Raw genomic sequence first — 23,576 nt, 5'->3', positions numbered from 1 at the left:
TGTGTTGATTTAATTTAATTTCATGTTAAATAGGCGTAACTATACCGTTATAGGTGACAACGTAATTATCGTGACATTTTGAAAATTTTACAAGTATAATTCATTACTTGTATCTTGTTGATTTCTACTCAATTACAGTTATGTTAAATGTGTTTTTTGAAAGGTTATTCATTTTCAAAGAGTCGATTATAATGTATTGTTTCTAACGAAACGGTTGCCATGGCAACGATAACATGTAAAAATAATCTCAAGAATGTTCCAGAGATTGTCATGCACAAACGAGCCACATGAAGCATTTTTAGGATTGGGCATCTAGGCTTAGACTTGGCTCCACATGAGGTCTGATTACTTTTTGACAGTGCGAGTTATATGGTCTCGTCTTGGTAACGTTTTACATGAAAATGTTTTCTGCGGTATCTTTTTTACGCTCAATATAACAGTCCGTTTTATTAAGCCATGAAATTCCTAGCATGTAGAGTAGGGTGTTTCATTTTTCTGAAGTTGTGATTTTAATGTGACTTTGCACGGCCTCTGAGTCTCAATGGTACAAACAACATTTCAGTCAAATTTCAATGTGATTGGACAATATTTAAAGGTTGCACACATAGGTGACTTTTATCTTGATATAGCATAATTTCGAATTTTGTACCATATTGTGCTAGTGTGGGTTTTTATTCTATAATTCTTACGTAGGATTATATTTATCGCAGGTTAGTAATCTATTTTAAACATAGGGACTAAAAGAGGTAATTGGTTTTTAGAAAAAGTGCCTAACAATTAATTTTTTAGAGCAAGACTTCTTTCAAAAGAGCAAGTGCTTTAGTGTTAAATTATCACCGTAAGGAAATGAAACAAACACTCTCAAATGCCGCTAAATTTACTGGTGCTAAAATCCAAGATGTGTGGACGAAAGTCAATAGTACCCTTGTAAAGAATTCATACACAACAATTTTAGACAAAGACTTTCCTATTCAAGGATTATTAGAAAAACAACGGGTGATAATGGTTACTTACATTCTAGATCTTCTAAGTGACAAAACCATCCAAGAGAGAACTACAAAGAGTTGTTACAACTCTCACTCCCTTTATTTAGAAGGTTGGGCTGAAATCAACTTCAGTTTCAGAATTCCATCAGGCAAGATAGATGACAAAAGCATAATATATTTTTATGCACTTAAAATTGTTCTTTTCTCTTCACAATTGAACATACTTCAACGCGATTCGAAAGAAATGAAGAGAGTAGATGATTTCGTCAGTCTCATATACGTCCGTTTGTGGCACAAGGCACCTGTAAGCCGATGGGCTCCAATGCCTTGACTTACTACATTTATTAAATTCTTAGCCAGACGAAGACAAAAGTGCTATTTCAGCGGCCAAAAGACGTCTGACATCTATCAGATACAAACATGTGACTGGCTTCTTTTGATGAATGTTTACGTGAAGAAGTGAAGGAAAAGTTGCTTCAAAATTTGGAAATAGTACCCGCAGAACGAAAAGAATTGAAGTGGTTGGAAGGTAAAGGACTGGACTTTAAAGAAACTATCGTAAGCGATTTTGTAACCAAAAAAAACCATAGAGTTTTTTCGAGTAGTTTGGAATCCACGATTTGACAGAGTACTGCAGTGATTTACTACGGATCCAAGTAAATGCTACTGCTGCTAATACTGCAGAACGAGGAATAGTTGTAATATAAGAAAAGTTTAATGAAACGGTGAAAAACGAGCTACATAACAATTCTTGTTGATGGTAGTCAAAAATCACGGAAAAGCCGTCACCAAGTGCACTAAAGCTGAGCTACCATCTTATAAAATTGTCTGATGGGTATTGTTTATCGTCAGTCACAATGTATATTAATTTTAGTATTCAAAGAATATTATTATTTAGAGTTTTGATTTCTAGTTTTTTTAATAAATGTGATGAATATTGATAGTTGAGTATTTTTTCATACATATTCAAAAGTGACCAAAGTGTGCAACCCCTAAATATTATTCAAACGGCTTGAAATTTGGTATACATACCTTTTACATGACTGAGATCTGAAAAGCGAGCAAAGTCTAGAAAAATAATACATTTAATTTTTTGCCTTAGTAAGTGAAACACCCTAATGTAGAGCTACGAAAACCCCAGTGTATGTATTACAAAATCACTTAAATCACAGGTTAAAGCGATATTCCTCTAAATCGTCGTAATGGTTTAACCTTTGCTCTTAATTATAACACATAATTATATTAATTTACCTCTTAAGTTTACACATTACCTCGTGAGCGTGCAAGCCGTAACGAAAAATCGAGAGCAATCGATTTTATTACACGAAGGAGGCGTGTCCGAATCGATTCCAATGAATCGTAAGAATCGAAGCGATAACTCGGACCACCGACCGAGAACGTAACATTTTGATGCATTATTCGAATTTGTAATCACACATTACCGATACGAATTACAATTACAGAGAGTTTTCTAAGAAAATTATTATTGCAGACTTTTCGCGTGTTGATTGAAATTTAAGTGTGCGATTCGATTTTTAATAAGGTCGGGTGTAGCCAGAAGCGTTGATAAAAGGGCAAATGGTCTCGATATGTGCTTTATAAGATTTATACTTCGAACATTTAAATCAGTAAGCGGTGTTTATTGTAATTGCTGTAATATTTTTCGCACTGACAAGTATTAAGTGCGGAACCGTTGAGAATTTAAATCAAATATTTTATTGTGAGTAAATATCAGGTGTGACTTATGAGTCATGTGCAAAGATAGAATATTCGTATTATGAAACAATGCTTATAGAACTTTATTCGTTTAGTTCAGTTTTTAGGCATCTAGCCCAAAAATTGAACTAAACTAATTACATAAAAGAAATTGATATGAACCAATTTCGTAAGTGTTAAAAAGTAGCAAATCTTAAGCGATTAATCATATTTAAAGGTAACCAATATAAAATTTCTTTACTTATTATCAAAACGCAAATAAAAGAAAATAAAAAATACTCAAATTACGAAAACAATATCAAATTAATTAAGAAAAAATATTTCACAAGCGCAATTTTGATCAGTAAATATTTCTTAACAAAACTTTTTGTATTGCATAAATACACAGTCATCGTAATTGAAATGACTGTCATAATTATTATTGCACACCCATGTCTCAAATTAGTCGCCATTGAAAATCCACAAAATAATTTCTTCATTGAAATCTAGAATTCATTGTATCATTGCCTAAACTTTACAGTTGATTTAATCGATATAAAAATCGATTTCGTACACACTAGTTTGGATTGTCCCGTGAACTTTTTAATGAGCGCTGTATATGAGACCAGAAAAATGCAACAATAGACCCAATCAGTGATGGAAAAAATCACAAAACGTACTACCGTTAGCGATTCAATAATCTCGAATCGATTATAATCACGGTCGATTCAAAATCGATACAATGATCGACATAGTGACGCCCTGTCCAGTACTAAGATGGTTTTACAATAGAAAAAGAAAGTGTTAAATCTACTAACGATGTATAAATTTGGTGTATGCGATACCATTAACAGTTATTCTATGGCGAAAACCTTTTTATGTCAACCTTAAGCTTTCTCTTTGACGCGAATTTTGTTTTGACAGGTCAGTGCGGTTTGAACTGTCAAATCGGGGCGCGACTAATTGTTTTGATGTCACTGTCTCTCAAAAAGTTTGTCTTATATTTCAAGCTTTTATATAGAGTAATTTAGCGCTATTGATTAACTTTTTCTATGAGTTTAACCCACGCATATATTATTATAACACAAAATTATAATTTATTTAGCGTATTATCTAGTAAGCAGATTTAACTAAATTAGAATGAACTAAAATAACGATGATGCGTATTAAGAACTTTAAAATAATCACCCGTAAAGTCTCTCAAATTCATGTTTTGAAAACGTGCTCATGATATAACTTTATTATATTGAACTAAATTACAAATTTCAAGGTCTGGAACGATTGAACGACACAAATGCTTAAAAACACAACACACAAAACACCTTAAGCTTATTGCAGTTACTAAATATATTCAATTTTTATTCAATTTTTTTACATTCTAACACGAAAGATCTCTAATACATGTCTACCATAAACAGCAAAAGACTACGCTATCTCTTCTAACCCTACCTCATTACATCAAATCTGAAAGGCGTTATCAATAATACAACGTTCATTGTTAACTGAACTATAATTTGTAGGCGCGAACCGCCGAGAGTTAACAAGTGCCCCTCTATAATCAGAGCAAGTCATTATTCTATAATGTTCGTAGTTACAATGACGGATTAGATTGAGAAAATGTATGAAAATGTTTACGATTTAATACAATAAACATCTTTTCTAAACAGAAGTAGTCTACATTACATAGAAACTTTTCCGTAATCCTATGAATTTTTCTTTTATACTTTACGACGATACTTTATTTTCTCAAACATTGCATATTATATTATTCATAATTAAATTTTGTTACATATCATTTAACCCAAATTTAGAAAACCAACTTATGCAAAGAACGTAGTCCAATGATTGGAACGCAAGCGGATATAGACGAACTATCACTGCTCTTAAAACCATACATCGGTTCGCAAACTAATTACCTAACATTAAGATCATTACACAGAAACCACAGCTTGTCACTTCAATAAAAAAATCATTTTATTTCACCACTCGTTCAATACATATTTGTTCTAAAATTTCTCCAAAGAAAAACGTCGTATATTTGTCTGATATATTTACATATACATTCACGTACCGAAATCATGATGAATTATTCATGTTGCGCGCACGCATTAAAAGTCATTACGATATCTTCGCCTGCGCCGACGACGTCTTTAAATTTCAATTTCTTGTTACTTTTGATAAAATTCAACTTTTTTTGAATATTAATGGTTAAAAATTGAGTTAATGCACGTTATTTGAAGTCAAAAAAATGTTTTGCAGAAATATTATGTTTAAAGCTTATGTTTAAAACTAGTAATCAGGTGCTACGAGAAATGTCTTGCAATACACTTGAGGAGTATAATTGCGAAATTGTTTAGTAATGTATCACTATAATTATTATTAAACTTTATAGTGGTGTTAAAGAATAAGAAAAAATTTACAAGAAGTCTTGTTATCTTGTTTAACAAGAACACATGTCTAGCAAAACAGGGAACAGCTTAAACGAAGTAGGTTGAACATTATATTAGAGTTTTCAAATATCAAAAGAGAAAAACTTTATAATGGTGTTGTAAAAATAACCTTTTATTTTCTACTTTTCTTTGTTAGCCTGTATTCTAAAATTGTTTTATTGTCTATGTTTCCGATCTGAATTATTCTTATTCCAAGTTCTTTTACGTATACTATGCCATTGACCCAACCAGTTATTTTATTTATTACGATACAGAACTAAGAATAACATAGAACGATAGCACTATGACCTATCACACAAAACTTTCAAACACAAATAGCTTGTACGTGTGAAATAAAAATCACACCTCCATTATGACGTAAGCGACAAAAAATATTACATATTTAATGAGTCACGTATTTTTTCACAAAAGCCTTTTTACCGATGAAGACGCTCGGTAATAATTCAATCTATCCGTAAATGGACGTAAATGCGATACCAACGATACTCAACTGTGTTACGGTACATTACAGTACAGTCGGCAACAAAAGTTATTAGATGGTTAAAATGTTGATTTTTTAGGTAGAAAATTTATTTTACTTCTCGTGCTCTAGTGTGACGATCTAGATATTGCATTGTTTGTTAATTTAAATGCACAGTAAACCATAATATATTGTGTGTTTTTATTTAAATGGATTTTTGCTAACGTAAAACCATTTTTTTTCTTATTTACTAACACATTAATTCGTAAATTTGAATCGATCGATTTATAGTATATAAAACACACATTTAAACAGTACGCAACTTAACTCCATCTGTGAAACAGTACAGTAATAACAAGGGATTAAAATCTTAAGCTCTGGAAATGTCATAACATTTTCCTGACATTAACATTTCAAAAACCATTTCTTTTCCTGCTTCCAACGCGGCAACCTGTCAACCATCCGCAACCATAAACAATAATCAAGTCCATTTCGCACAACCAGTTTTGAAATTTAATTTCACCCGGTACTTTGGCTCCACGGCGATTATTGAAAAGTGTGCAAATTACAGGTTCATCTATATTATTCGGTCGTAATAGCCGATCGAATTATTGACCCGGCTACGGCCCGGCAAAAATATGTATAATTTTAATGCCCTACATATTCTCCGATATAACATATTTATGATTTAATTATATTCATTTGGGTTTTTTAAAAGCTTGTTATTATTCTGTTGGCGCTAAATGCTATTTTAATTGAGTACATAAATTTGAATTTTGATTGTAATTGCATAGTGTTATGACTTCTTCTTACGTTACTATAGGTTAAGAAACTATATTGAGAATTGTATATAACTGAGCCCTCTAGTTATTGTTGTCAACCACAGTGAGTAAAATTTTGCGCAACTTAAATTTTTTTAAATAACTTCTAGATAAAAAATAAATTTATATTAATCTTTGTTAAAAAAAATGGTTTTAACTCCTCCCCTGCCGCGCAGTTTAGGCCTTCAACTATCAGTTCTAAATTTCAATGATAGTCGGAACCTTTATCCCATTAATTAGTGAATCCTGATATTATAATATCGAAATAACGCAAGAGCATTTCAAGGATAATATTGTTCATAAAAACCTTTACATCCCACTCATCAAAACTAATAAAAGGACATTAACCAAATTAAATTTAACTTGTGTTTAATATTTCATACAAAAACGCGTATTAATAAACTAAATGTCAGTGTAAATGTCGCTACATTAGACCCTATGTTGCGAAATCGTTTTTAGGGTTAAGGTAGAATTTATGATTAGATGTACGGCAAATAAATATTTAATTAAATGTGTTTGAGAGGTTAATATCTGTCGTTAATAGAATAGTTATAATAATGATCTACTAATAGCGTCGATTATTTTTGAAAAAAAATGCGTCGTACTCAAATACTGTGTAGTATGTGAAATAACCAAAATAATTTGGGGGTATTATAGATATACTATGGTCTTTACTACGATTGAACGAAATTCGAAAACTGTATATTTACTTCTAATGCAACACACACCCATGTCATTCTTCTCTTTTTGTGTAACCTACACATACATTACCTTCTACTAATAGAATTAAGATTGAGTCAGGCCACACGGTTCAAAGAATCAACGTAGTCATTCTCACCTACATTTGTCGGACTCCAATTCACAGTGAACCGTTTCAAAACTACTGATAGCCTTTCCATTGCAATCGTGCAGTCAAAAGGTGACACTAAACCTAATTATTCGTCTATCTAATTAACATTTACTCGGTATTTTGTTACCGTCATGTTATTTTTCGCTCGTTAATCTTCATTTACCTATCACCGAAGCCTCCTTTAAATTAAGTTTCAACATCACCAATAAATCGCATCTTAACGATTTACAAAAACCATCAAACACCTACGATTAATTATAAATACAAGTATAATAAATAAGCTATCAATTATAGCCCTTAAGTGTATGGAAATAAGGGTGCAATTTGCATAGAAATAGACTCGCCCACTCATTGTCTCGAGTTTTTTGGTGTCGTTTGCTTGTACTGTTAATTATGTTAAGTATTTTAGGGTAAAAATGGGATCAAATAGTGCATTACTTGAATCGAGGCAATAATTATGTAGATCTGGGTCTTTACCTACATAGTTAAAAAGTAGTTATCGAAGCGTCAAGCAAATGAATGTAAATAATAAACAATCGTATTAATCTCCATGTAAGATAATAGGCCCTTTAAATGGATTTGGATGAACATTACTTGATACTTTACTTTGTCAACTATTTTTATTTTATATCTACAGACAGAATTAAGATTTAAGATGGACTAAAACATCACTCAGTCAATATTTAACTCGAACTAACTTATTAATTTATAGCGCAGATACTCCAACAATAAAATTGGATTCCCGAAAAAAGTAACTAGGTATTTCTTAAATCATATTCGTAATTTTTTATTCCTATATCAGTATGTAATACAAAATAAAATAAAAAATCTCTAAAACACTACGACAGCTGACATCATTTCGAACTCAATTCTCACAGCGAAAAGAAATCAAAGTCTCTCCACTATATTTTTCACACAATCTTTCAAGATAATCACAGATGTAGATACCAATTAATAAAGCCTTCGGAACCGTTTATACAAAGTTACGACTGTGTTATTTTCAAAACAGTTAATTAATTGAAATATTGATTTATAACTGTTGAATCGTAATTATCTTAGAGTAACTTTAATGTCTTATTGGTGTGGTCTAAGATTGTGAAATATTATTTGTGATATATGGAGAGAAAGTATTTAAAATATCGAGAAGATTCTTCTTAGAAAGACCGTCTATTTGGTCTAAATAGTTTAACTTATTACTAGACTAGCTGACCCGCGCAACTTCGCTTGCGTCAAATAAGAGAGAATGGGTCAAAATTTTTCCCGTTTTTGTAACATTTTTCACTGGTACTCTGTTCCTACTGGTAGTAGCGTGATGATATATAGCCTATAACCTTCCTCGATAAATGGACTATCTAACACTGAAAGAATTTTTCAAATCGGACCAGCAGTTCCTGAGATTAGCGCGTTCAAACAAGCAAACAAACAAACTCTTCAGCTTTATAATATTAGTATAGATTAGTATAGATTTGATTTTGTGGTCGACAAAATGGTCTCTATATTTCCAATATCGCAGATTTATACCTCAAGGTAACCAATATAATAACGAAGTACTATGCTAATTTATCTGACACGAGAAACTAATGTTTGAGAGAATATCTTTACGTGTGTATAAATAAAAAAATAGCACTAGTGCCAATCTTTTTTTTGCCTATTGACTACATCAAAGTGTATACACACATAGCAAATGGTTTAGAATGTAACTGAGATACTAAATAAACATTTTTGAGATAATTCAGAAGAAATTCATTTGAATCACTTAAACACAATCTTGTAGAGAGACACTTTTGTATATTACCTAGCACGTTAAAATTATGAAAAGTAATTGAAACTTTTTCATATATCTATCCGTGTCATCGTACTTTAGCTATTTTTATAAATCCCGCGAACCTTGCTATTCTTTTGTAAAATAAGGCTATTTATCATACTTATACTTCTTTATAAAACAACACATAATATTATTCGGTATTATATTAATATGATAACATCATATCCATACCATAAATGCTAAAATTTGAACAACATAAAGCATTGAAACAGTTGAAGATTCTGTAAGGATCCAGTCAAACAAAAGATACTTTTTACTTTATTTTAAAGAGCTTGAAGTAGGAGACAATATTCACACAATTTGCTTAGTTTATAAATTCATATATTTACCTATTATTGTATATTTATATTTATTGTATGTTATTTTCATTTATGTAATTAATATGTATGTATATGTATTATTTTGTATATATTTAATTATAATAATATGTTACTATATATTTAATATTATTATTAATTTACACTCATATTGTCTACATCTATTATTATTTATTTACACATTTTTCTCATCTCTCACTCTCCTTCCTCTTTTTAAACACCTTCACAACAATCTCTGCATCACCCTAAGGTAGACTGGCAGAAAATGCTCCTGGCATTAAGTCCGCCTTTATACAGCTCTGTTTATAAAGTTTAAATAAATAAATATTCGTAAACGAGTGAAGCCACGTGTCTCTATTATACCCTATAGGTGCGGTCCCATTTTTAAGTCAAAACTTAAACGATGCGTGAGTAGGTGTGATTGTTGATAAGCTTTTCAATTATTTCTCTGATATTTTATTTGTATGTAAGAGGTGTATAATTATCGATAATGATCATACTATTATGTTAAGTATATGTTGATGATATTTATAACGATACCGTGGTTTATGGATGTTCTAAATATTTTTTACGCCCACACAAATATTTTTTTGTAATAAATTGTAACTGCAGATTAGTGTTGTATCATTTTAAACTATTTATTAGGCCATGAACTGTATTATTAGTAAATGTGTTAATAAGTATATCAGCCGTTGTGTGGTTGGAGAAGTTGACTGGACTATTTATTGATACGTGTAGCCTTCTATTTCATTATCGTCTCACGCCTGAGCCAACTCTGCGAGGCGCTTTTGTACAATTTACAATACAAAAAAAAAATAGATTTCTTCACAATGATTACTTTACTTATAAAGAAATTCATAATCAGATCAAGTACTAATCGATTTTTAATATACGCAAGTACGCCTGGCGCCTTAGGTGTAAATCCAATTTCCATGCAATAAAATAAATATATCACAAAATAAAGATAATAATATCGATAAGAATCCCGTTAGCTTGTCAAAATGCCTTCTTAATACGAAACGCAATTACAAAATCGGAATAAGTTTCTTCACGTCCATAATTCAACGACACAACGCGACAAAACAACGACGCAGTTAACAGAAAATTGAATCGAGCGACATTACGCACGACAAAAACCTCGCAAATTGATTCGGAGTAGCAAATTGCGACTTGCGACCGACGCGACAATTTGCGATTGGCTGTCGCACCGCTCGGATCGTATTACGTGTTGAGATGAAATATTAGTAAGCGTTCAGACCTGGCAAACTTTGCGAATATCCTACTTGCATTTGCAAGCAATATGACCATTTTCTACTACTGCTACTCCAGCTCTTGCAGCTCTTGATTAAATATTGAGGAATATCAATCGGTACATATTGATCAGTGTTCCTTACGTTTTATAAAAGTCCCATTTTATCAAGTAAAAACTGTATGAATATCATGTACTTAAAATAAGAAGGTATCATCGCTTCGTTTAGGCCTTGCAATACCCGCACTTAATTTGAATTTGATAAAAACAAAGTCTTTCGTTTCCCAGTATTTACACCAGCAAGTATTTAGTAAACTATTCTTTAAAAAAGACAACCGATTTGCTTCAAACATCTCTATACAGTAAATTACTTTCGCACCGATCCACGAGCCTTAGATAAGCCTACAAGGAGACACCTGATTATCATTCGAACCAAGTAAACTTAGACGAAGCCTTAAAAAGGTATCTGGTCTCCATAAAGTGAATCCAACCATCATTAATATGGTAAACCCTAGTTTTAAAAGTGCATCAACACTAATTGTATAATTGTATCAAGTTTTTATGCTAACTAAAGTAATGAAAAGGCAAACATAATTTGTAGCAACTTTTTACCTTAATAGAACCTTGGGCTGGACTGTACGGCTTTAGTATCCATATCTGTTGTAATGTGGAGTTTCACGTTTCTTTTATTAGTTTGTTTAGGAGATGCTGAGGATACATGAGCATAAAATGTATTAAATTATTTACAAGAGTTCTGAATAAGTAGTTCTACATTTTGGAAAATTATTATTATTTTACTAACTTACAACGGAGTTGAAGAAAAATCCTTCTGATTCTAAAATTACTTTCGGACTATTGCTGACATCTATCATGTATTCTATTTACACTTTCTAAACATCGAGAAAGGCTGACATAGTGAAATTAATTTTCTAGCCCTTCAAAGTGGTAATTTCGCCATTCCAAAATCGTTGTTTTATCATTTTATTGAAACAATGACAGTGGTATTCATATATAAAATGATATATTTGTAGTTCTACTCTCAATTCGAACAATAAAAGTCTTCTTGCAATACATAAAATATCAATACTCATTAATAAAATATAGCTCATCGCTAACCATATCAACTTAACCACAAGTAAATCGATTTCTTCCTTATCTGAACAATAACATAAAAAAACTAAACGTAACCTTAAAAAGTGCTTACTCATTAAAATGGATTATTCGTTCATAGTTAGCGTTAAAAGAATAACCACAAGATTATATACAATAGCGATTGCTCTGCTATTGCCATCAGCGATACGTAATAAGTCAGAGTAAGTCATTAATCATCCAACATTACATGTGACCGATAGCAATAATAATAATCTTGATATGTTCACGCTATTTCTCGGTGATGGGGTAGGCAGTGATATAGAATTGGGTGAAATTGAAGGAAGTGTAGCAGTGACTATCAAAAAAGTAGTAAGCAGTTATTTGATTTAGTTAATTGAAATAAATTAAAAAACAATATAAGTATTATAATTTAGTTAAAATGGTTACCTACTCAAGGCATGAATAATGCCTATTATACTTCTAGGAATTGGGATTATAATCATATTATCAAAGTCATACATCGTTGTCCATTATTCCTGTACTAACGCGTCCTATATAAACACTGTTATTACTTAGTTTAAACTTACTGAATGTAGATTTATATAAATCAACAGCCAAGACAAATCGTTAGAAATTTATACAGAGGAAGTGGAAACCAAGTGAAAATAAACCAACACGACACTATGAATGAAACAAAATAAATCGACAAACATCTACAAAAAGCTATTCAATAATAAAATCCGAATCAAACTTCGTGCTGCATTTCCTAGCGATCAATGCAATATTTATTAAGACCCTATAAACTTAAATTCTAGCGTTTTACTTATACGGATGGTCAGACCACCACTGTTGTGTGCATTCAGGCGTCAATCCTTCTCAGTCTATAAGGTTATATAGTCAATCCATTTCATTCTATATGGTACAGGTGACGTCTAGAAATTGTGCGTAACGGTTGAGCTTTGAAGTTAAATTGTATTTTGTGGGAGCTTCTGAGACTATTTTTTGTGTAGCCGGTATTGAAATACGGATACAAAGTAGGTGTTAGAAAATATGCATCGTAAATATTTTCGGAACTATTTATAGTTTGGACGTACGTATTTTGTGTAACGGAGAAACATTTTCTGCAAATTTTAAATGTCAATAATGATTTTTTTTATTAATTAGTCATAGCGCGTAACATTGAAATGATGATAATTATCCAAAAGACGAACCCTACATAAAATTGGATTTGCGTAAACACTAGTTAAAGCAAATATAATTCTTGATAATCTAGATGTCATCAATAAGATTGCAGATGATTCGTTTTAACCCAAAGCTAAGAATGATATAAATGACAAAAATGAAGTTAAAATAACATTTAAAAAAAGAAATAAGTACTACTATTTACCTTGCATCCTTCGCAGGTGAAAGCGCCGAAATGAAACCCAGCCGCGGGCTCCCCGCATACTTTGCACTGTTGATTCATCTGAAACAAACATTAAAATATTACTGAATATGAATACTTAAGAGACATTTACTTTATATTTACTACTGTACTAGAGGCCGCCCGCGACTTCGTCCGCGTGGAAACCTTTCCCGTATAAATCCCAATCCCTCGGGAACTCCCGGGTAAAAAGTGGCCTATGTGTTATTCTGGGTCTTCAGCTACTATACAAATTTCATCGAAAACGGATCCGTAGTATTTGCGTGAAAGAGTAATTACAAACATCCATACAAACATACGTATGCATACATACCAACATCCATTCTCACAAACTTTTGCATTTATATAATTAGTAGGATATTTCACAAATAAACTTACTGACTGAGGTTAAAATGTATTAAAAACATATAATTATTACTTTTAGGTGTACTGAAAGAATACGTAGCAAATATGTCACATGACAGCATTAAATTGTGATGGCAAGGTACTTCTAAATACCATGAATTCTACTGTACTTAACCAATTTTTTTCTATATCATAATAATATGAGTAGTGGTCAACGTGGGGTCAAAGTATATATAGCCACTCAAAAAGCCTTTGATTTTAACGACTGTTATCTTATTATTGACAACCATCGGGACCTACGATTTACGTGCCCTTCGAAGCACGGAGATACAGAGGATAGACCCCCAATATAACTCGATACTATCCATATAAGTAACAGTAATTATAAATCTTAAGTGCCTTCACACGACAATTCCGAAAGGTACTATATCAAGCTGTTTGTCTTGTATACTTATGCCATTATTTATCTTCATTACGATACTAAGAAACACCTTCACACTGAAGCAATTTAAACAAATTAACACATCAACAACCATGTATATATCACTCAATAATTACTAAAAACTATTTCAACTATCTTTCGTACAACAACAAAAACAAAACAGTCATATTGTTATACATTGCGTATTATCTTTTACTCGTTATTTCAATATTTAAACAAAAGCAGCAATGGTTAATGTATATCGCGACATTTCCTGCTTGCAATAATTAACTACATTCCTTTTGAAAATTGATTGTTATTTTTTTGTATTCAAGGAAGCAGTGTGATAATTTATACAGCCTATTGAACTCTAGAATCGTTTTATTGGTTGTAAAATTCCATATTAGGGACTAAAAGCTGCGGAATGAACTAATTAAATTATTATGTGGCTACTGGTACGGATAAAATTTTATTACGATGAGTTTAACATTAAAGGAAATGGTTTGATATCTCCCTGATTCATAGCATCACACCTACATAACTAATTAAGTTTTGATCTTAGAGGAAAAGACACTTTAGCTACTAATAGGACTAAACTTTGGATTGCTTTTCCGCCCTACAGAACGCGTATTTATATTGAAGCGAATAATGTAAGCGCTGGTCGACTACCCTAATTATATGAATCATTCGTATCATACCTACTACTAATAAACGTCGTGATATTAATATGGTTCAATTTTGACACATACAAATACGCAAAACCATATTTGCAACTTAATCCAGTAACCAAATTTAATCTGGGCCCAATGCGCTACCTTGCGGCACGCCGAATACAGAATATATTTTTTGCTTACAACTTCTACGAGACTACTTAAATATGTATGTAGGTGTTAATATAAGCGGCCAATACATCATTTCAAATGCTTAATGACGTGTTAACAAAATATACGAAGCCTGAGCATTCAGATTCGTCCACTTCAAGTTAAATAGGTATATGATTGGTATATTGATTTATATTTTCAAATGCAAGTTTTTGTTCGCCTTCCTTTGTTGTGATAACATTGGTAGTGACCTTAATATCAGATATAAATAAAATTGTGGTTTGATAAGTAAATATACATAGTAGTTGATTTTGGTTATGTAGATTTCTTGCGTGTCATACAGGTCTTCTATCTGATTGTCTTTAAGTAACGCAATCAAATCACTTTAATAGTAATTAGATATATTTTCGGTTTTTGTGAAAGTAGTTTTCGTTAAATGACAGGCAGATGTCTTTTGTCTAAGTCAGTGTCCCACAGCTGGGCAAAAGCCTCTTTGTGGGACACACCTTAGTTCAATTTCTAGACCTTAGCTTATTTTGCTCGGCCATCACTCCAGATGTGGGTTCATTTCCCTACACCTGAAGATGTAACAATCAATTTTGGAGCATAATCAATAACATGAAAAGTCCGTAATAAAATCTGCCTTCCTCAACGATGAATATTGCATTTTAATTTTTGCATAATTCGAAAGTCATGCAAATGAGTTCACATGCAAAAGTTAGTTGTAATAAATAATATCGATGGCTGCACCTCGATGAGAACGTCAATAATTATAAAATGTCACTACTTGTCTTTTAGTTTTCTGATTTACATATTATGATTAGAATTATTTATGACTAATTTTATGTCTCCAAATCAACGTTAGATTCTTTTGCTTTAGTTTGATTCATTAGTGCACATTTTAAATGCAATAAATATTATTAGTAGGTCGCCTTTGTTGAATAATGTTATTGCTAGATGCATTTTTAGAAGCTGACTGATTACAAAGTATTAATCACATGTAGAATTTGGTCCCACATAGAAGATATTATTTCAAACTTTAGCAAATTTTAAATTTATTTTTTTAACACACTTTAATGCACTCGGAAGTACTTGTAGATGAGGTAAATACTATCAAATCGAAAGATCGTGATCTCAGTACAGTTATGACGGATATTTTTTATACAATAAAAACAAATAAACATACAAATCCAAACTCAAATCAGAATCAGTTAGGCAACCTTGGTACAAAAGTAAATTCACAGAAATGTCTTCGTAACACCAGAGTACTCAAGTGTTATGATTATCAAGTGCCTTGATGAGCCAAAAAATTGGATGTTCAGCTCCCAAATCTTGAATAAACATTGTGGTCACGAATGTTGAGGTTGAAGAGCAATTGAAAAGGTCAGACCACGATTTGGGCATAAGTGGTTCAAGTTTTGTTATATTTGTGAGCAGTCATGAATCCGGATTCTGTTGAGAATAAATTTTAATTTGATTGATTGAAACATCTGCTACGGTACCGATATTTCTAGTAACCTTTTTCAAACAGACTGTAATTACAAACATGTGACATGCAAAGCTATTTAACTAAATGTAACACAGAAAAAAAACTATATTCACATCGTGCTTAATATAAATATCATGCGATGCAAACATTGAGATTAAAAAAAAAAAGAACAGTATACTGATTTTGTAATGCATGCGACTGTACAGTAATTCAAAATTCCGAAGAATTCCGATAAACATACATAAATGACACCACCCTAAAAAGACACGAACGCGAAAATTTCCTCAAAAAAATCACTTTTAACATCGCGTGTACAATTGTGTATTTTGTTAAACTGATTCTGGTGTTCTCGTAACAAACGGACCAACGATTCGTTTTTAAAAAAATTAAATAAATGTTGTATAATAACATGTTTCGGTGCTGTGCTAACAAGTGTGCGTGACTCCACACTGTTAACATATCCGAATTTTTTGTATTATTTTTACTTTATTTCTTTCCTTTTTTGGGTGTTCGCGAGCGATGAAGGATTGGTAACGTCTGCAAGACACGGGTTACCGAGTAATGGATTCAAGACGTATGAATAATCTTTGATGTTTTCGGGTGAAGATACTTCATCAGAGACTGACGGGAATGAATTGGGTGGACTGATTCCGATATTTTTGTTGTTAATTTTGTTGTGATAAATGTTTCTGTTTATTGATGAGCTCCTTTTATCTGGAGAAATGTAGGGCTCATTCTTATCGGTTTTTATTATTTAAAGTATCGATCTTTTTCTTTATTTTTTTACAAAATATTTAAAAAGTGTACTTCAGTTTTATTTCAATTACTATGAAAATAAAGTATCTTTAGTTAAGTCTAAATTGTCTCTAGAAAAATTCTAAAATGATTAACTTTTAATAAAACCAATCATATTTGCAAATTATCTGATAACAAATTTCACCCAACTACATAAAAAAAAATATAATTCCATCTCTCTTGGCTTAATTTGTTCAGGGATCGATTAACCGAGTCAACTTGTTATTTATAAATCACCCAGATTTTATCATTCGGAATCTGCGACTGAATGAATGATATATCAAAGTCCGATATTTAGGTTGCAATCTTAATAATTTTATCTGATCTGCCTTAAAATTACGGTTTAATTAAGTAATTCCACTGAAGTTTCTACATTGTTGATGTTATCCAACTATTTTTATGTTTAAGCGTCCGTTTCAAGTATAAATACAAATTGTTGTGATTTATCATATGCCTTTAATACCGTAATCTCTGGTTTGTGAAATTTTTCGATGTCAAAACATGGTTAAATATGTAAGCGACTGGTGCGGTGCGTGCGACTTGACTTACCAATTTTAAATGCAATTTTGCTCGTATGATATGTGTGTGTACTTAATTTTGCACGCCGACATGCATTCTTTAATTTGGACTTATTTTTGGAATCTGTTCTACCTTTCTGAAATAAATTACAACAAATTCTTCTTCGGCTTGTAATCATACCTCTACAGTAAGTATTCCTTCAACAAGAATATCATTAGCTACATTCAAATATCCATTATCTTTAACGCACCAAACTGTTAGTTCAAATAAATCACTATTGTATAGAATTCAACCATCATCATAAACATTCCATTCACAAACGGTTTCACACAAACACCAGTCAAACTCAATAACTCCTTCAAGATCTATCAGCATCCTAAACATCAACATAATTGAAAATTAAGCTTCATTTTATACAAAACAATGGTGAGAAAACCAGAAGTCGTTAAACGGTCGCTGGAGGCTAATCTGAAACAGTGATTGACGAAAACTCTATACAATTTACAAGAGCGAAGACGTAGCGTCGACGTCGGTTGTAAAACATGTCAGTGGGCGGTCTGAAGGAAGAGCGGTAGCGATTGATAGATTCAAGAATAGTTTTAATACCATTTTAATGAAAAATATTTGCCTCAGTACTAAGTTACGGCACAAAAAAAAAAAAAAAATAATAATAATTCAATTGCACTTTTTACAGTTATGGATAAGAACGGCAGAAATATAGATTTCATCTTTGTACTCTTGCCGAATTCCAAAACGGTTGTCTAAGATCCGAGTATTTTCTATCAACTTAAAAAAACTCTTTAATATCTACAAATAAGATAGTTGAGCCTTAGTCGAAGCAATATAACGTCATCAGTTTTGAAATTTGATGTTTACCACACTCTAAAAATAGAAAGGAAAAATAGAAGTACCGTTACACTCCATTTTCTATTCCCGCTCCCCACTTGTCCCTTACACCTACCATTCACACGTTACAAAAACAGCTACGCATTGGCCTCTTAAACCAAAGCACATCATTGCAAGAAAGGTGTTCACAACCTTTTAAGGCTTTCCCCTATACTTGGGTGCGACAGTCTTTCTATTTTGCATGCGCTACGGCGATTTACAATTGGTTACCATCAAAAACGGCTAAGGAAATTGTCTCACGTAGTTTAACACGCTATTCTGACTTTTCTTGGACATTTTCACTCGATGTATGGTGGTGATTTTTCCTGTATAGAGATGGTGTGGGATTTCAATGAGGTGTTGTGGTCGGTGATTGGTAAGAAATAGCTGAGTTGATGGTCTTGTGTGTTTGTGTTAATGGTTTGTTTTGATGCTTGAAATACTTTCAATTGCTTGAATGTGTTTAAAGGGTCGTGCTCGTTTAGTTTTGCTTTTGTGACTATTATTGTTTGGCAATTAGTCAATACAGAATTTAGCTAGTAGTTAAGTAATTGTAGTTAGCTTTAGTAACTCTTTATCAAGACTAATAAGAACTGTAAGATAGCGAGGAAACTAAAGATTTTTTTTAGTACATTCGATTCTTTAAAACCTTAGCGTGTTAACAAAAACAAAATATATCATCCACCTGACACCCTTAAAATATGAGCCATTCAGTACACGAATCGAACTCACAAATCATACATAAATAATAAAAAGTAATACGATTCGGCTCACTCTCATTTCACTGATATATATCAATTCTGTAGACCCCTACCACCTGTCGCTAACGACGACCTAAATTCGATAGCGATTATAAATTAATATCCACTCTTGGGCACTTTGGTGTCACGTAACTGCTGTAAAATCGTATTTTTAAAGAGAGTCTGAAATACTGCTCATCTCTTCTTAAATTGATTTCTACATCGTTCAGTCTATTGACACAAACCTGTTTCAAATTACTAAAATAATAATTAATGACGTCTATAATGTCGAAGTTCAGACTGATAGTCTCTACCACATTGTTTTGTTGTTTCGATTCTCGAAGCAAAAAAATATCTTGGTAATCGAAATAATTGTTTCAGATCTGATAGTACTTATTATCCGTAGTTTGTATGTTTCTAAATAAATCTTCAAGGCTAATTATGATTTCGAGTAAAATATTCCTTTTTGCCAAAAAAATTTAATGCTTTTAGACTTTTAGGTTTTTTACCCGAGAAAATTATTTTATGCGGACGAAGTCGCGGGCAGCAATGCATAAATGTGGACAATCTTAATAAATGTGTGAGGGCGTGTCGCTACCACGCATATTTGGCGAGTTGAATCCCAATAATTAAGGATCGAGCGATTTGTAGATAGCGTTTAAAGATAGATAGTTGATTTATGGTAGCGGTTATTGAAGATTTCTGGGAAATTATTCAAGACATTTTGGTGAGAGGATTTGTATGGCCGTGTTACAAATGCAATTTTTTCATGTTAAATAATTTTTTTTAAGTGATAATAAAGACATCGCTAAGATTAATTATAAATCACGGGCTTATCCCAAGTATATCCTAAACTTTATCTTACTTTTCTTTTTATCAAACATTGTATTGTTAGTATTCAAGCAAATTTTACAAATAAATTAAAATCTGTGACCAAAAGTACTATTTTTAAATTTTTATTTAAAATCGTAACAAAAGCAAACAGTTTCTATGCTTCGAATTCATTCACAAGAAATTACAAACCAATTCAAACTATCATCAAACATTAGTAAGTAAAAGATTAAACCCTAGATTACTATGTGCATTCATTTGAAGTAATGAAAAACAAATGAGATAAAAGTAAGCTCTCCCAAAAAGGCATTGTAGGGTTCCTGCGGTCTACTTAATGCAACGATTAAAAACTGATTACATTACACTAGTAAGGTTTAGTACGCATTAACGACTGTCGCGTAATCGCACACGACATTTTACGGTTAAGGGTGGATTTACACTATGTATTTTTTGAATTAACACTCGGTATTTTTCTGTAAAATTTAGTAATGCAAGAGAATTTTTTTTAAGTATACTAATTATCGGCCGGTCTCAATAACCTACCTTCAGCTAGAGATAAGTTAATGTTTAACTTGTTCCTTAAACATCGCTTTTTTCAAAACTTTCTGTTGGTTTTTGACTGTAGTAAGACTGTAGCTGTAAACTATAGTATGGTAGTAATTGTTTTTAAGACGTTACCTCAAAATTCTGCTCATTATTTTTACCTTATTCGTTTAAATTCCGTAGCATAAGCCCCGACATCAACCGTATAATGCGCATAGAACCTTAAATTACAATAAATATCAATACAGATCAAGTTTTTAAAGACGTACAAGAAAAACCTACGGGACCACTAATTCCCATCAATCAATCTAGCCGGTCGACAATATGTCTGTACTCTGACGCAAAGCATAAATTACATGGTGTATTCGTTTTACGACGTTTCGATGTACGACGGATATCTTTAAGTTAACCTGTTTATGTTATGATTTTTTTGCAATTTCTCTCCTTCTAAGTAATTTTAACATGTTCATAATAATAAATTCAAGGAATAAATATGACGGTTTTGACAGATTTTATAAGCACACGATCTGTTAAAAATATTTCTGTACTTTGTCAAAAGTTGTAATTTTATATTATAGAAATCGATGATTAGTTAAAGAAATCCAATGACAAATATTATTTTAATATTTTAAATGCAAATTCTACTTACTTATAAAACTCCTTACTCATCATCAAATGTGTTTTCCTTCAATTTTCATTGTCAAACTAATCATCGTTAACACGACGGTACATCAAAGGAGACCCGATTCCCGTCAACTCGTTTTACGATAGTTCTAGCCGGCAATGACGTAAAACCCAGACCTGGTTAACCACGGATCCCTAAAAGGTAAAATGCCGTAATACTAATTAGTTTCGTAGGTACTAGGAAGAGTTAAGTGACTTTTTTATATTTGAAGTTAATTTTATGTGAATGTGCGGTGAGATGAAAGGGTTTTTATAACGAATTACGTTTCCTTAGTGAATTGTGTTTGTACTGTTAAAAGGTATGGCTGGATGTGCTTTTTATTGTTGATTAGTTCTGTGTTACTGGTTTGTATCATTAGTGTTTTGTGATCTAACAGTGCAATGGACGCCGAAACATCAAGCAAAATTAAGACAGCTACGTATATATTAATATTAATTTCTACATTTTGAGCAGAATACCTATTTACCCAATTGCAAATGAAAGTTATTTGATGGCCTATATTTATCCCAAACACTCTCTTCCCTACAAACTTTGTTTTTTTTTTGTGGCAATTATATAGGTGTATAACATGCTAATTTTTATTTGTGTATATGATCCGGGATTAAGACCAAGTCATAATCCCGGATCATATTTACACAAATAAAACTGAGTGATTTACGTGAAGAGATTGTAAACAATAATTATCATTACCTGAAGAAGGCATCACAAAAAATATGTATTTTAAATTAAAAGACAAATGGTCGCCATAAAGAAGCGATTTTCTCAATTATAACTACAATAAAGCTTTCCTTGTATTCACAATAATTTAAAAGTAACCACACCTTTCAGAAACAACGATTTATGAACCAGTAATTTTTACACAATTTTTTTAATCACACAACTTGTCAACTGACATCTCAATCACGTTTTAAATGACGTAAAATATCAAGATGGTTCCAATTAAGAAGATTTTCATTAATATTTTAACGAAATTTCATCATAAATGGCTATTATTATAAACTTGTTTCTTTGAAATAAATTAAATCGTATAATAATGATCGCTATCTTTAATTGAGTGTCGGGAATGGAGAACAATTTAAATTGTACCGTGAAAATTATTGTCCCCGGATCATTAAGGGCTCCTTCACACTGTCGTTTTTGGCGGCGTACACATTCGATGTTCGTATACGCAGCGTAAACGTTGTGAGAACGCGAAACATGCATGACGTTATCGCGTTTTTCGAGCCGCCAGGCTCATGAGAAGAAGTCGTGGCATGTACGCTGCGCATACGTTCATCAAACGCTTAGGCTGGACAAATGACAATGTGAAAAGCTTTTTTTAAGTTAAAGGTAACTTACTCAGTTTGTTTACTGAAACTGTCACAATATAATCCCAAGGTTTGAATCGCCTCAAAAAGTCGCCTTGACTCTTAAACAGTTCCAATATAAAACTATTATTATGCTCTTTAAAGTAATTTGACTTTCAGAAGCAGAATGAGGTGTGTTTACTAGTGTATTACAAGCATATTGCTTTCAATCCACAAAATTATTGAATAACATAATCAAAACAGCACTGTTGACGTAGTACGATGATAGTCTAAAACACAAAATCAAAGCAAACACTCTAATAAAGAAGGAAAAAATGTGTTTTAAATAAACTAACGCTTTCGCTCACTTTTACTTTTACATAGCAAATTATTTTCCTGTTTCAAACGTATTATTATATGTGTGCTTTATGACAATGTAAACATTGATAATTCAATTTAATTCAAATTTAAGATATACACGAAATGTTTGACACAGTCATGCAGAAAAACGTAAGTTCGAGAGAAGAAAAATATAAGGAATAACTTTACGATATGACCCGGGGTTCGAACCTGTAACCCTTGCCCGACAGTCGCGAACACAACACACTGTAACAGCAGTCACAGAGACTAATAACCAAACTGAGAGACTGAATTTTGTAGTGACAATAAATAAAAAAACGATATACTACATAAAAAGCATAGATTCTGTAAGAATGCGGAAGACTTATAACACAGTACTGTACGCAACAATGTAGAGGTTCCGTAATATATGTATGTATTTATGTATAGCAGATTATATTTACAAATATATATAAAATATTATAATATAATATATTAACTTGCTTCCGTCAACCGAATGATTGAAAGCTAATGAGGATTGTCAAACATTTTGTTCACAAAATAATTTATTTATAATATTATTTCACTAACAAGATATATTAGTCGTCAATAAAATGTTGGTATATAATAAATAACGTTAATTATTGTTACGAACTGTATATAATAAAAAAATGTTTGTCTGTTTGTAGAGGTCCGAAGCATCTTTTTT

The 23,576-nt window shown here is 31.9% G+C and overlaps 1 protein-coding gene across 2 annotated transcripts in view; it reads right to left on the bottom strand.

Annotated features, from left to right (window-relative positions):
• Positions 1 to 23,576, bottom strand: part of LOC142978348 (uncharacterized) — a 486,788-nt gene that overhangs the window by 55,612 nt on the left and 407,600 nt on the right. For both annotated transcript variants that reach the window (XM_076122759.1, XM_076122760.1), the window contains one exon: positions 13,133 to 13,210. In XM_076122759.1, coding sequence (XP_075978874.1) covers positions 13,133 to 13,210 — 78 coding nt within the window. The remainder of the gene's footprint in view (positions 1 to 13,132; positions 13,211 to 23,576) is intronic.

Source organism: Anticarsia gemmatalis, chromosome 14, assembly GCF_050436995.1.
Source record: "Anticarsia gemmatalis isolate Benzon Research Colony breed Stoneville strain chromosome 14, ilAntGemm2 primary, whole genome shotgun sequence".
NCBI classification, from domain to species: domain Eukaryota; kingdom Metazoa; phylum Arthropoda; class Insecta; order Lepidoptera; family Erebidae; genus Anticarsia; species Anticarsia gemmatalis.
This window is presented reverse-complemented; position numbering and strand designations above follow the sequence as displayed.